This window comes from Saccostrea cucullata, unplaced genomic scaffold (assembly GCF_032062105.1).
Source record: "Saccostrea cucullata isolate Sc308-1 unplaced genomic scaffold, CSIRO_AGI_Scuc_v1 ctg217, whole genome shotgun sequence".
Classification (NCBI taxonomy): domain Eukaryota; kingdom Metazoa; phylum Mollusca; class Bivalvia; order Ostreida; family Ostreidae; genus Saccostrea; species Saccostrea cuccullata.
In genome coordinates this window covers 490001-504821 of record NW_026936638.1, presented here as the reverse complement: position 1 = coordinate 504821, position 14821 = coordinate 490001, and the positions used below count along the sequence as shown (strand labels likewise).

General features: G+C 35.1%; 1 protein-coding gene across 7 annotated transcripts in view; it reads left to right on the top strand.

The window, feature by feature from the left end:
* Nucleotides 1–14821, top strand: part of LOC134246081 (regulator of G-protein signaling 7-like) — a 44107-nt gene that overhangs the window by 5547 nt on the left and 23739 nt on the right. For 6 of the 7 annotated variants that reach the window (XM_062728347.1, XM_062728350.1, XM_062728348.1 and 3 more), the window contains exons 2-3: nucleotides 11374–11470; nucleotides 14618–14668. In XM_062728347.1, the coding sequence (XP_062584331.1) occupies nucleotides 11374–11470; nucleotides 14618–14668 (148 nt within the window). Of the gene's footprint in view, nucleotides 1–2298; nucleotides 2359–11373; nucleotides 11471–14617; nucleotides 14669–14821 lie in introns of those variants that run through there. The other variant, XM_062728351.1, reaches the window with a different exon arrangement.

Sequence of the window (14821 nt, the reverse complement as noted above, 5' to 3'; positions counted from 1 at the left end):
ACCCCTTGTTAAATACTTGAAACCTTCCCCTATAAATGAATAAGTTTCTTTCAATAATGTTAATTTTTGATAATTTAGTAGACAGTCAGTTAAAAGAAATTGTACAGTTAGAACATGGTTGTAGGGTTTTGCCAAGACATTGCCATGTGTACAGTGTTTACAGCTTAGCATTTTAAACCTGGTCCTTGTGTTCAGAAACAATATAAAGTCGCTGGTTCTATACCAGATTTGTAAGTTTAACTGGTCTCTCAAGATGAAGAAGTATCAGATGCAAAATTAATGCCAATTAACTCTGTTGGCATGGTGTTTGAAAATATTTACATGTAGCTTCTCTAAATCTCAACATTTCTAACAAATTTCGGGACTGATATTCAAATGTTTGCTTGGCAGTTATTTATGATATCCCTAGTAATTTGAAGATAATGAGGATGTTGCATGGAGGAGAGTAATAAATAATAGCCTCATTAATCTCTTAGCTATATCTATCATGCATGGGATATGTAATTTGTATATTAAACTTAAGTATTTTATTATGGTAAACATGTATGGTAGAGTATCTGAAAAATAAGAAAAGTTTGCAAATTTCTAAACACTGCAGCTTTTAATCAATTTTTTCTATGGATATCTTACTAAAGGGAAAATTTTTGTTTGATTTCATTTTATATTTTTTTGAATGTATTTTACAATATTGTTTTCTAACATTTAAACACTTTTTAAATCAACAAATTACCAAAATTTCACTTGGTTTTGACAAATACATTATTTGCTGGTACCCTTCAAAAGTAAAGTAAAAAAATGGTCATTACCTCCTATTGTTGGATACCCGCAAGTGATCTATTCTTTGATTTATACAGTAAAAGATTATCTCAGCCAGTGGTATCCCACAATGCCTCTTAGGACTCCCTTCTGCATCTGTCACAGCTTTGATTCTCCTCTGCATGGAGTTCATGAGTGCATTTATCCTTTTCATACTCATAGATCTAGGGTCTTATGCCACCCTTTCAACAAGGCAGCCTGTAGTTGTCCAAGAGTAACTGTGGATTATGACATGTACCTTCAGGCCTTTCTGGTCAGTTAACACCACAGATGTTCAACTAGTGATAAAGGTGGGCTGTATGGAGGCAACTGGGGATAAATAGTTCAGTCTTGACATGGCAATTCAACCTCAAGTCCCTGTTACCAATGGCCAAAAAACCCTTCAATTTCTTCAGATTTCTTTGGTGGAAAATTCCATCAAAACTGCACTGCAACTTGTTGTGTTTTTCCTTCCAAATGCAAAAATTAGACTAACTGAAGTTTTATCAGCCATACCATGAGGGCAAGAAATTCAAATTGACTGTAAAATAGTGAAACAAGATGTGTTTGTGTAACAGTGATGTCCAATTTGGCAGTTGAAGGCGAGGGTTTTTTCTCAAATGCATGTCAAGCTCAAAAGGTCAAGGTCAAAAGCAAAAGGTTTTGTTACAAGGAATACACCTGTGAAGTATGAAAGCCTTACTTCTTACTGTTCAAAAATTATGGCCAAGGTTAAAGTTTTTTAAAAGTGGGTCAAACTTTAAGGTCAAGGTCAAAAGGTAAAAAAATATTTTTACCCACTGAAAGATCTTGTCACAATGAATACTCATGTAAAGTATGAAAGTGCTAGCTACAACTGTTCAAAAGTTATGGCATGGCCAAGGTTAAGGTGTGTGTTTTTTTTTTGTAAAAGTAGGTCAAACTCCAAGGTCAAGAGGTCAAATTTGGTGGTACCCAAAGAAAATTTTTGTTACAAGGAATACACCTGAGAAATATGAAAGCCATAGCCCCACCCACTCAAAAGTTATGAGCAAGGTTAAAGTTTTTGGGACAAACAGATAGACAGCTAGACAGACAGATGGATGGATAGGGCAAAAACTATATAGCCCCAAAACTTTATTTAAGGGGGCATAAAAAGGATGAGTGTACCTCTAGAATATCAAGTAGGAGTTCAAGAAGTGTTGACAAACCTGTCGTCATCAACCTGGAAATGTTTGGTTTTTTTAGCTTTCCGTTTATAATGTCCATTTCACGGTTGAGTAATTTTGAACATTGATTTTAGTGCATAGTAACCAAGATATTCATCCTATTATTTTTCATTGTTTTCAGCCATGTAGTTTAAATGATTTTGGCATATTATATTACCCTGTGTTCATTTTTCACCTCAGTAACCTGTGGTTTGTGAAAGTGGATTGAAGTACGTACTTCAATTAAGTATTCATTTTTATGTCACATGGCTGGGTCACTTAAGGGACTTGTCATTAACAGACTCCAGTCTTTTGTCTGGATGATAATTTATGAAGTATTTATAGCCTATCTTGCTTATTGATGACATTTGCGAAGGTGAGTTTTTTTTTTATCTTTAATTATGTACTCTATATATGTATATGAGGTAATTTCTATAGTTTATATTTTTTAAATAATTGTTTCAGAAGTAATATTTTGATATTGTTTGTAATTCCAATCAATATGCATTATTCAATTGTAAAAATAAGGGTTAAGAGAATTTTAGTTTTTAAATAAGATGGTTAATCTTGGTATAGATATGAGATGGTTAATCCTGCTATATGGGTATAAGGTGATTTATCCTGGTATATGGGTATAAATAAAATGGTTGCCCACTGTGTTTGATTTGAGGTTGTTGATCTTGCTATATGGGTATGAGATAATTAGGGCCCCGCTTGGCGGGCGCCCTATAGTGATCAGTCTGTCCGTCCGTCCGGCCGGCTGTCCGTCCGTCCGTCCGAGATCTCTTGTCCGGGGCATATCTTCTCTCTCCTTGGCCCAATCTGGCTCATACTTCACCCACAGAGTGCCTTTAGGTAACCGGTGTGCAGTGACCTTGAACCAGGTTTCTAGGTTAAAGGTCAAGGTCATAACTGAATTATATGAAAAATCCTTGTCCAGAGCATATCTTCTCTCTCCTTGGCCCAATCTGGCTCATACTTCACCCACAGAGTGCCTTTATGTAACCGGTGTGCAGTGACCTTGAACCAGGTTTCTAGGTCAAAGGTCAAGGTCATAACTGAATTATATGAAAAATCCTTCTCCGGAGCATATCTTCTCTCTCCTTGGCCCAATCTGGCTCATACTTCACCCACAGAGTGCCTTTGGGTAACCGGTGTGCAGTGACCTTGAGCCAGGTTTCTAGGTTAAAGGTCAAGGTCATAGCAGAATTATATGAAAAATCCTTGTCCGGAGCATATCTTCTCTCTCCTCGGCCCAATCTGGCTCATACTTCACCCACAGAGTGCCTTTGGGTAACCGGTGTGCAGTGACCTTGAACCAGGTTTCTAGGTTAAAGGTCAAGGTCATAGCTGAATTATATGAAAAATCGTTTTCGGGAGCATATCTTCTCTTACCTTGGCCCAAACTGCCTCATACTTCACCCAGAGAGTGTCTTTGGGTAACCGGCGTGCAGTGACGTTGAACCAGATTTCTAGGTCAAAGGTCAAGGTCATAGCAGAATTATATGAAAAATCCTAGTCCGGAGTATATCTTCTCTCTCGTTGGCCCAATCTGGCTATTACTTCACTCATAGAGATCCACTGGTCAATGGTTGTGCAGTGACCTTGGTCGAAGTTTCTAGGTCATGGTCAGAATTACCCTTTCTGTTTAAAATCTTTGTTTGGTGCATAATTCTTTGCCTTTAATTCCAGTAAATTTATATAATTCGGGATACAAGATAACTTCGATAAATATTAGTAAATTTGCAGTATCCGTGAAGTCGTACTAAATGACTTTTACTGTATAACACAAATGTTCCTCTTCAAAATAATCCCTTTTAAACGACCTTACATTTTCATGTTCATTGTTGAAAGCGGGGCCCTTTGAGATGGCCACCATCTCAATGATATCTAGTTGACCCTGTATATAGATATGAGATGATTGATCATGGTCATTATATATAGGTACAAGATGGTTGATCCTGCCAATTAGGAATGAGATGGTTGATCCTGTTAAATAGGTATGAGATAATTGACCCTGGTATATCAGTATGGGATGGTTGATCCTGCTTTTTGGGTATGAGAATTGTTGATCCTTCCAAATAGGTATGAGATGATTGATCCTGGTATATCTGTATGAGATGATGATCCTGCAATATGGGTATGAGATGGTTGATCCTGCTCTATAGGTATGAGATGGTTGATTCTGCTGTATAGGTATGAGATGGTTGATCCTGCTATATAGGTTTGAGATGGTTGATCCTGTTATATAGGTATGAGATGGTTGATCCTGCTATATAGGTATGAGATAGTTGATTCTGCTATATAGGTATGAGATGGTTGATTCTGCTATATAGGTATGAGATGGTTGATCCTGCTATATAGGTATTAGATGGTTGATTCTGCTATATAGGTATTAGATGGTTGATTCTGCTATATAGGTATGAGATGGTTGATCCTGCTATATAGGTATGAGATGGTTGATTCTGCTATATAGGTATGAGATGGTTGATTCTGCTGTATAGGTATGAGATGGTTGATCCTGGTGTCTGGGTATGGGATGGTTGATCCTGCTATATGGGTATGACCTGATTGATCCTGGTGTATGGGTATGGGATGGTTGATCCTTTTATATGGGTATGAGATGGTTGATCCTGCTATATAGGTACGAGATGGTTGATCTGATGGTTGAATGAAGTGTTTGATTTGAGGTTGTTGATCATGGTGCATGTATATGGGTATGGGATGGTTGATCCTGCTATATAGGTATGAGATGGTTGATCCTGCTATATAGGTATGAGATGGTTGATCCTGGTGTATGGGTATAGGATGGTTGATCCTGTTAAATGGGTATGAGATGGTTGATCCTGCTATATGGGTATGAGATGGTTGATCCTGCTAAATAGGTATGAGATGGTTGATCTGATGGTTGAATGAAGTGTTTGATTGGAGGTTGTTGATCATGGTACATGTACATGGGTATGGGATGGTTGATCCTGCTATATAGGTATGAGATGGTTGATCCTGCTATATAGGTATGAGATGGTTGATTCTGCTATATTGGTATGAGATGGTTGATTCAGCTATATAGGTATGAGATGGTTGATCCTGGTGTATGGGTATGGGATGGTTGACCCTGCCATATGGGTATAAGATGTTTGATCCTGCTATATAGGTATGAGATGGTTGATCCTGGTGTATGGGTATGAGATGGTTGATCCTGCTATATAGGTATGAGATGGTTGATTCTGCTACATAGGTATGAGATGGTTGATCCTGCTATAAAGGTATGAGATTGTTGATTCTGCTATATAGGTATGAGATGGTTGATCCTGGTGTATGGGTATGGGATGGTTGATCCTGTTATATGGGTATGAGATGGTTGATCCTGCTCTATAGGTATGATATGGTTGATTCTGTTATATAGGTATGAGATGGTTGATCCTGGTGTATGGGTATGGGATGGTTGATCCTGTTATATGGGTATGAGATGGTTGATCCTGTTATATGGGTATGAGATGGTTGATCTTGCTATATAGGTATGAGATGGTTGATCCTGGTGTCTGGGTATTGGATGGTTGATCCTGCTATATGGGTATGGGATGGTTGATCCTGCTATATAGGTATGAGATGGTTGATCCGATGGTTGAATGAAGTGTTTGATTTGAGGTTGTTGATCATGGTATGTGTACATGGGTATGAGATGGTTGCCCCTATGATTAATTTGAGGTTGTTTATCCTATTACATGTACATGTATATGGGTATGAGATGATGGCCCTTTATGTATTTGAGGGTAAGAGTAGCTGCAGATGTGTAGCGTTATGGTTTTATATGTTTGTCTTTGACCATAACGCTACAGATCCTGTAATGCAAAAAAGATGCAATTTACGGCGCAATATTTTTTGCACTCTTTTGGGGAGAATTTCTCCACTTTCTAGCTTTGGTCAATCAACTATCTTTCACTCCCTAATTCTAGGCACATTATTTAATTAATCGGTATATTTTATTCATCTCCCTACCCTTTATACTGTATACAGGGAAATTTTCGCCTCCGTTTTATTTTCGCCCCTTTCGCCCTACTCTCATTTGGGCGAATTTAAAACGGGGCGAATTCAAAGATTACAGTTTAATTTCTTAAACAAAACTATGATTGGGCGAATTTAAAACGGAGCAAAATTGTTTTCAAGTGTGACACAGCGAAAATAAGACAGGGCGAAAATAACCCTGTATACAGTAGTTGTCTCTACAAGTGATAAACTTGCTTGATTAAAATTATTTGTTAGATTGCTGAAAATTCACTTCAAGCGAGTTTATTGCCTGTAGAGACAATTATAAATGGTTGGAGGTGAATAAAATATACATATTGGCTAGAGAATGTGTCTAGAATTAGGGGGTGAAAGATAGTTGATTGACCAAAGCTAGAAAGTGGAGAAATTCTCCCCAAAAGTGCGCAAAAAATATTGCGCCGTTAATTGCACCTTTTTTGCATTACGGTATCTGTAGTGTTATGGTCAAAGACAAACATATAAAACCATAATGCTACAGATCTTCAGCTAGGGTAAGAGATGAAGATGGTAGTGTTGGACTTGAGATAAAGAATATTAGAGTATATAAAACATAGAGAAACCTAGGAAATAAGAAACAGAAAATGTTTTGGATACTAAGATAATCATCAGTGGTTAAGGCGTCCATATTAAAAATCATACCTCATGTAGCATTGAAGCCCCAGGGTGCCATTTACTTAAGTAAAAGCAATAAATACAATGTATGGAAATTTCAACAGAGTCCAGTTTTATGTCTTTGACCAGTCTACATCTTCAAGGTCCCCCCAGTTGCCATTAAGTTCATTGGTCAAATGTATGGATGTAATAGGCTCCAGAATTGTGAAAAATAAAATTTTGCTTTCACAACTTTTCAATGGAAAGAATCCTAAAATGAAGCAGGCGCAGATCCAGATATTTTTTCCAGGGGGGTCCACCCCAGTCCCCCCCCCCCCCCAAAAAAAAAATAAAAAAAAAAAATGTAAACTTGTCCAAATTTCAAAACCCTATTTTGTGGGGGTGGGGGTAGTTGATGACTTCTAATGCTTCAGACCTTTGACTTTGCATACCAATTCAACACAAATTCGTATTTTCCATGGGGAATCTGCGTTTTCCGCGGGGGGTCCAAGGTAACTTTTTTCTTGCTTTAGTCTATAAATTTAATAACCTTGCAAATTCCAGGGGGGTAAAATGCGCATGTGAACTCAGTAATGATAACATGTCATATTCAGAGCCTTGTATTATGTGAAGGAGGGTGAGGTGGGTCTGTGTGTTTGTATGTAAGAGCTGTTACACAGCTTTATGAAAGTGTACACATGAAGGGCCCACTTTGTTCTGAAGACAACCCTGTAAAGACCTGTTTGTTGCATGGTGAATTGTTTCAACTGAACTTTTTCTTGCCATGCATCTTTTTCTCTTCATGTTTGACCATTGTGTCTATGTTAATTATATATGTAAGAGAAATTAAGAATGTTATGTTCAGGTACTCAAAATAGAATTGTTAATTAAATGTTGCCTATAGTGTTTCCATTGTTGAAGGGATTATTTGAAATCGATGAACACCTAATATTAAAATGAAATTGTATGTTCATTTAAAAGAGCTATTTCAAGAGCACAAATAGGATCAATTTACATAGGCAGTTGGATTGGTAATGATAAAAAATTTATTTACCCTCAGTTTGGCATTGTTTGCAAAGCATGTCATTATGACGACAGTGCAGCTTTATATAGAACATATTAGCAGATATATTGATAATCTGAGCATCGCTGTCCAGAATCTCATATGGAACAATCACTGCCACCTGGAGCAACGTGACGTCACTATTGTAATAATAAAAATGGTCTCATCATGGACTGAAATATGAACACTTATTTGTATATACTTAAATCAATAAAGCAGATTTAGGACCATCACCATGTATGTTCTGGTTGAGTTTCATATTTTTATATTTTAAAGAGCTAATGCTGTATTAATTCATTGATAGGTACACATGATTATTTTTCTGATATTTTCTTCACAAGCCAAGTTTGCTTTGAATGTTTGTGAATGTGACTTAAAGATTGTATCAATTTATTTTTCTGAATTCTTTTAGACAATCAATTATATTCAAGCATGAAAGTTTTTAACATGCTAAAAAATATATAATTAGGATCACTGCATTAAAAAATAATATAAATATGCGATATATATCATAATGGATTTGATGAAATCTTTTTAAAAAGAACATTTTTACACTGAACTCTTTTATTGAGTTACCACAAACTAAAGAATAAAAAATTGTTTTCAAGAACCAAGGCAATAGTATATCAGACCTAAATCAGGACTTTGTGACGTAAACTGTGACCAAAAAGCAGCGATAAAAGTCATCAGAGAAATGAACTGGCATTGATTTTAGAATAAGCACATTGCAATTATCATTCCTATATGCAGCATGGCATACCACCTCCCACGATTGTTCACTGATCTTGTATGTTGTTCTGCCTCCTATTAAAACAACTATCTCCATCAGCTTCAGTAAGTCAGGGATCTGTAAAATCTGGGTCAGCAAGAAAAGTAATTTATCCCATAATACATCAGTAATCTGATAATGAAGGAATTTGGTGCTTTAATCAATGCGAGTAGCTGTGCTAATTTACAGAAATGTATTTGTCATATGAGCAAGATTTGGGTCAACTAGCTGAACTAGAAGTTTGTGCGAAAGACTTTTTCTTTGCTGAAAGGGTGCAATCTTTCTTCTTTCTTCCCTACTTTTTTTTTTCCTCATCCCGAGTTTTCACTTTCTTATGAGACCTAATTTTTACTTCTGCTTAATAAGAAGCGACAAATTGATGGGTATGGAAATTTAGAAAAATTCTTTTATGAAACTCTTATGAAACTCCTATGCTTGTTGCATATCTGAGGATCTGTAAAATTAGGGAGAATATGGGCAAATTTTAAGCTTTGTAATTTTAATAACTCATAGAATACAAACTTCCTAGTACGATCGGATCATCCATCATTCCCAATATTTACTGATATTCTCCACAGGGACTCAGCACAGTGGGTCAGATTCTCTATTTTTAGCCATATATTACACATTTTTACAGTCAGAGGCTTCAGATAAGGGAGAAACTTCCTAATTTCCAAAGTCATGGTGCCTCTGATTATTTTACAAATACAGTTAAGCTTAGTTACGGCAAGAATGCTTATAATGAATTCAAGCTTAACAGAGAAATTATTTGACTTGTCTGTAGTTTTATAAAATATGTTGAACTTTTGTATCAAAATTGTTCTTCCCTGATACTTCACTGTTTAAAAATTACTGTAATATTTCATTACACACGAAATCATTAAGAACTGTGAATGATGAGCAGTAATGAACGGCATTGTTAGAAGCTTGGAATACCGTACAGCATTCCTTGGAGTGTGTTTTCCATATTTCACACGTAATTGATAGGAACATAATGAAACTGGAAATGATTTAGGTAAATATTATGTTGAAATGTTCCCCACCTGACTCAAAGATACACAGCTTAAATGTGCTTAGCTGTTTTATACTCAGTTTTGGCATGTTGCTAAATATCATTAAAAGAATTTCACGAAAGGTCAAGGACACATTAGAACAAAGCGGATATAGAATTATCTTGTTTGAGTAAATCTTCTACAGTTGTGTATTTGAAAAAATTAAATTACAAATTTCTCTTTTAAAATTGTAATAATTGAACTGAAAGTATAATTTGTTTTATAAAATTCTTTTTAGTCCTATTCTTGCAATAATTGATTAGATATTTCTATGATGCAAATACATCATAAACATCAGTGTTTTCTTTTGAAGCATTGAATGGTAGATGTTAAATGAAATTTCTGTTGAAAACAGGTTAATATTGGTAAAATGGCTCTTGTTTAAATCACCAGTAATTTGGTTGGGTGGAGTAGCCTCCACTTTTGAATATGAACAATGTATTTTTTTTTTTGATGAGGAATTCAGGTCATAGAGAAATAAGACAAAGGATCAATTACCATATTGTCCTAATTACTTCCTAAAGCAGCTAAATATAGCTTAATAGCCCTTTGAAAGTATATCATTTGCTTGTTAAAATTTTTTTTAAAAAGATCAACCTAAAGTTTTGAAGCAACAAATGTTTTTTTTAATAAATGTAATTTTTTTCTAAACTCAGAATTATAACAATGATACATTAATATTCAACTAAACAAGGTGCTTCATGTCAAGTTTAGGGGCACTGAATAACTCCTGGACCATTTGAAAATACCAGCTGGGGTATTATATATACACCAATGTTCCTGTGTAGTTTATATGACTTCTTTATTTAGGTAAATATTGAGTCTATGACCTATTGAGAATGATAACATCTGGTCTGACACAGGTGAGTGTATTGGCCCTTGGACCTTTCATTTATTAACAAGAGTACCACTTTGTGACTAAGCTTGATTATACATGTACTGATAATATTTCTTGCAAGTAAATAACAAGGATATTAAGCTAAAGGACAATAGACATTTAGAAAATGATACAAAAACATTTTTACATGCTTCTACTGTATTGGCCTAGCTATAAAACAAATTTTGCAATATTTTTAATTTTTCAATTAGTCTAAGTCATGCACCTTGATCTATCTGTATTTCTGGCAAATCTATTGGAAAATATGGATGAACAATGCCTAAGCTACTTGAAAACAAAATAAAAGAAAATTATGTACTGTTACATTCTGATTCACTGGGTACAGTAAATTGCTGAGTGTTCTGGTCATCTGTTCTAATTTTATTCAGACCAGCAGCTTCAGATCTGCTGCTAATCTAACCAGTACTCTACTCAATCATTGAAATTGGTTTAAAATATGACATTAATTTTGTGTATTGAAGGTTTGCTTAATCTCATCTATAAGCTGATCAGTTTGTTAAATGCTGTGGTGTTAAGGTAGCATTGAGAGGTCAGTAATTTGATAGACAGGTGCTGCGCACTCCAGCCCTAATAACTGTGAACATTTCTAACCAAATCAATATTCTTAGTTTTGTGATGAGGATAATAATGACAGCTGAATCAATTGCTAAATTCAGAAAGAACTGTGGAATTAGAGTGTAATTTAAAACCTATTTTATACAAATTACAAGTATTTATTTGCTTCACCATGTATTTTTTATTGAACAGCTATTCATGGTACATGTATATACGGTACAGTTTTCTGACTAATCATATTGTGCACAACTGTGTAACTCATTTTTCTGTGTACATCCTTGTATTTGTGCAGCAAAGCATTTTAAAATAAAATAAAAAATGCATTTTTGAGGAAACGTATTTACAAGAATTTTAACACCTGAATTCCAAAAAACTGTAAACACTTTATTGATATCTGATTTGCCTGTCTTTGACAGATGGAGAGAATTGTTGAGATGATGCAGGATGAGAGTACAGGTGTACCAGTGAGAACTGTCAAGAGTTTTATGTCCAAAGTGCCAAGTGTTTTTACAGGTAAGCAGTATAATCAGAAATATGTTGGAAATATGGTTTCCACCTATCTAGAGTTTACAGATGTGATGACTTCAGTATGTTTTATTTTTCTCCCTCATTGGCCCCCAAGAAGTTTACTTCCAAGAAATCATTTAGTAAAGGCTATATGCAAGTTTCTGAAAACAATAAGATTTGTGTCTTCTATATGAACTTACAGTTTGAAGAGGAATGTAATAAACAATAGGCTAAGGAAGCTTGGAAGGATGGATGTTAGGAAGTAGCATTAAAGAGGCATGCCAACAAAGATAAGGTCACAATAGAGGCATTAAAAAGCCTGCATCAAACAAGTGCACATTGCTAGGAGAAATTTTTATGTCCCCGATTGCCGACCAGTATCTCAAAAACAATTTGTTTATTAGTACTTTGACCACAGGTTTGCCTTAATATGACCCCTTTTGATTTTCCATCTAAAGGTTAACAGTTGAGTGGTTTTCTGCCATATCTACATCAAATAAACTTTAAAATAAGTCATTCAGAATTTGCAGGTGTCAAAATATTTTTGAGATCAAAGGTTGCACAGTTTCCTTTAAATTTATATCAAATATTTGGTATTTCATCAGTATTGAAAATTCTTAACTTATTATATGTGTTAATATATAGTCAATATTTAGTTAAGTTATGATAAAACAATGACCTTGATTTTCAGGTTAAAATGTCAGAAGTCACATGTTTTCAGCTATATAAAGGTTTCTAACCAGTGTCAGTAGAACTCCTGCTTGATATTCATTGAAACAGATTGTCTAGAGGTCAGAATCAGCAAAGGTTCCTTGGTGTATCTTTTGCAAGTATGGATTGGTTTGGGAAAACCTGGGTTTTTTTCCCCCAAAATGTTCATTTCTTCTACACTAAATCTTCCAGAAGATCTGCTGTATTAAGTTTTCAGCATTTTATTCATCAAATGATGTCAACTTAAATCATAAGAATACTATACAGATAATAATTATCAGTCAGACTAGTTAGCCAACGATATATTCTTTTGAACCCTGTTGTTTCAGTTCATAAGTCAGCTGTTTTATATCCTAACTCCACAACAATATCTTGTGTAGTCTGCAGAAGCTGGATATGACATGTAGTTAATTAGGCCTTCCGTAGAGGCTAAGAAGGCAAATGTGTTGAAATATATTTCTTAATTTTTTATTAACTATACCTGCAAATATCTCTTTGTATGTAGGAACCAACAATTTACAGTAACTTAAATTGTTTTAGTAAAATATGGTAATCTTGTTAAATACCTGTTTATTTCACAACTATGTTGGCTAGCCACCATTAGAAGTTGCTATTATTTTTTATGGAGAAAAAAAAACTGAAAAAAAAAATGTTGAAAGGAGGTCATTATTTTATTTTTGACAAATAAATGCAGTGTGTCCTAAATTTTGTATCACCAGTTTACTATCTCCATTAGTGATCTAGTGTGATAAGAATAGTCAATTGTTTGTAAATGAAAGCGGTAAAAAAGGAACACCCGATTCTCTGACTTCTCATGTTCCACAGACACGCTACAGCTACAGCAAATCAAATATCGCTGGATTTATAAGTGTTCCTGTGATGAAGGCAGGTCTCCGCTATCATCACTCACTACCTGTGTCGGTAATTGCTACAATCAAGTCAACTTTCCTGGCCTGATAATGGATGATCTAGGTGTACTTTAGCACTGAGCTTAGTCCTGGGGTTTTACCAGAATTCCTCTGACACATTGCCGTGGTGTATTGAATGGCTGATCAGCTATCCTGGTGGGCTAGTGTTGGGGCCTCAAGGTGCAAAGTTTTATCTCTTTGTAAATATTTACATGATGGCAGATGCAGATTTTTTTCCCAATCTTCTGAGCAGCAGTACAAAAAAAAAATTCTGTCAGAGTTTTCTTTATGTATGAGAAAAAAATCTATATAACTGAGATATGATGTACCGGTTTTGATTCATTAAAGCTTGAGGTTATTTTTTTAAACCATGCAGATTTCTTCTTTTTTTAAGTAATGGATAACTATAATTGCTGAAGGGTAGCATTTTCTATAAATAATCCTAACTGAGTACATGCATACATATATTTGTTAAGGGAATTTGATTCAATGTGGAACTATATATCGGTATATGCTATAGTCGAGCCACAATTATTGTGAGCTGATGTCATCCACAGAACCCATATTGTAAACTCTCTTTCAAGTGCAGACATTAAGATTTTACTATCATGAATTTCTCTTGTCCACAATTAATGTAGAGCAAACATCAATATTTCTGTTTCAAGTGGTGATTAGGTTAATTTGGAGCAAGGTTGCAGGAATTAATTCAAGATTGTAAATGATGAGTTATGGTCTTATCTTACAGGTCAAGGTAAAAAATGTTTTTAAAAAACCTGTAGTCCTTGATGGGTATGATTTTTTTATCTGTATTATTTGTGCCTTGATAAGCTATGGGTTGCTTTAATGAAAAGGTTAAGATTATTAGGCGCTAGCCACCTGGATATTTCCAAATACATGACAGACTAAATCCCAGCTTCCCCCCCTTTCAATTAGATACATGTAGTTGTCAATGCAAGCAGGGGTTGTGAAAGAGTTGCTAAGTATATTTTTGTTGCTTAGGTTTTTTTTTGTGTGCTTCGATTGAGTTGCTTTTTTCCCTCTGATTATGTTTTGATTTGATCTTAGATTGAAGATAATACAGTAAGAGTACATTCTGATATAGCAGAAAACGTATGATCACCTGCCAATATTTTTTCCTGAGGAAAATATGTTTAGAAAAACAAAAAATTGTTTCTTCTTTCTCTACAGCCTGCAGAAAACAGATGATTATGTGCTAGTATAAGCACTAGTTAAGACTGAAATTTTGACATGATTTAATATGGGGGCTTAACATTTCACTAAAAGATTTAGTTGCTTGGGTGAAGTGTTTGGGGGGGGGGGTGTTAGGCCTCTATTTGGATGACCAGATGAGAAAAAAAACTTTTGCCTGGCTAAGATGGAGATTTGTGCATATGTAATTCATTGCATGCAAGAGAGAGAGAGAGAGAGAGAGAGAGAGAAAAGAAATGAGATTCATATAGAAGATAAGGGGTATTCTATACATGTATGTGGTCAGACAGTACCTCCCATTGATTGCTCTGTTTGTTTTTGACAGGTGCTGATCTAATCACATGGATCATGAAGAATATAGATGTCGATGATCAAGGTTAGTGTATAGGTCGGAGCTGTATTAATGATCAGAATCCTTTATACGTGGTTAATAAAATCAAGAAAAACAAGTAAACAGGGAAAGTCCATGTTCAAAGGAATGGCAAGAAAATCCTGTGAATAATTGACATTTACATGTGATCAGTTAGTG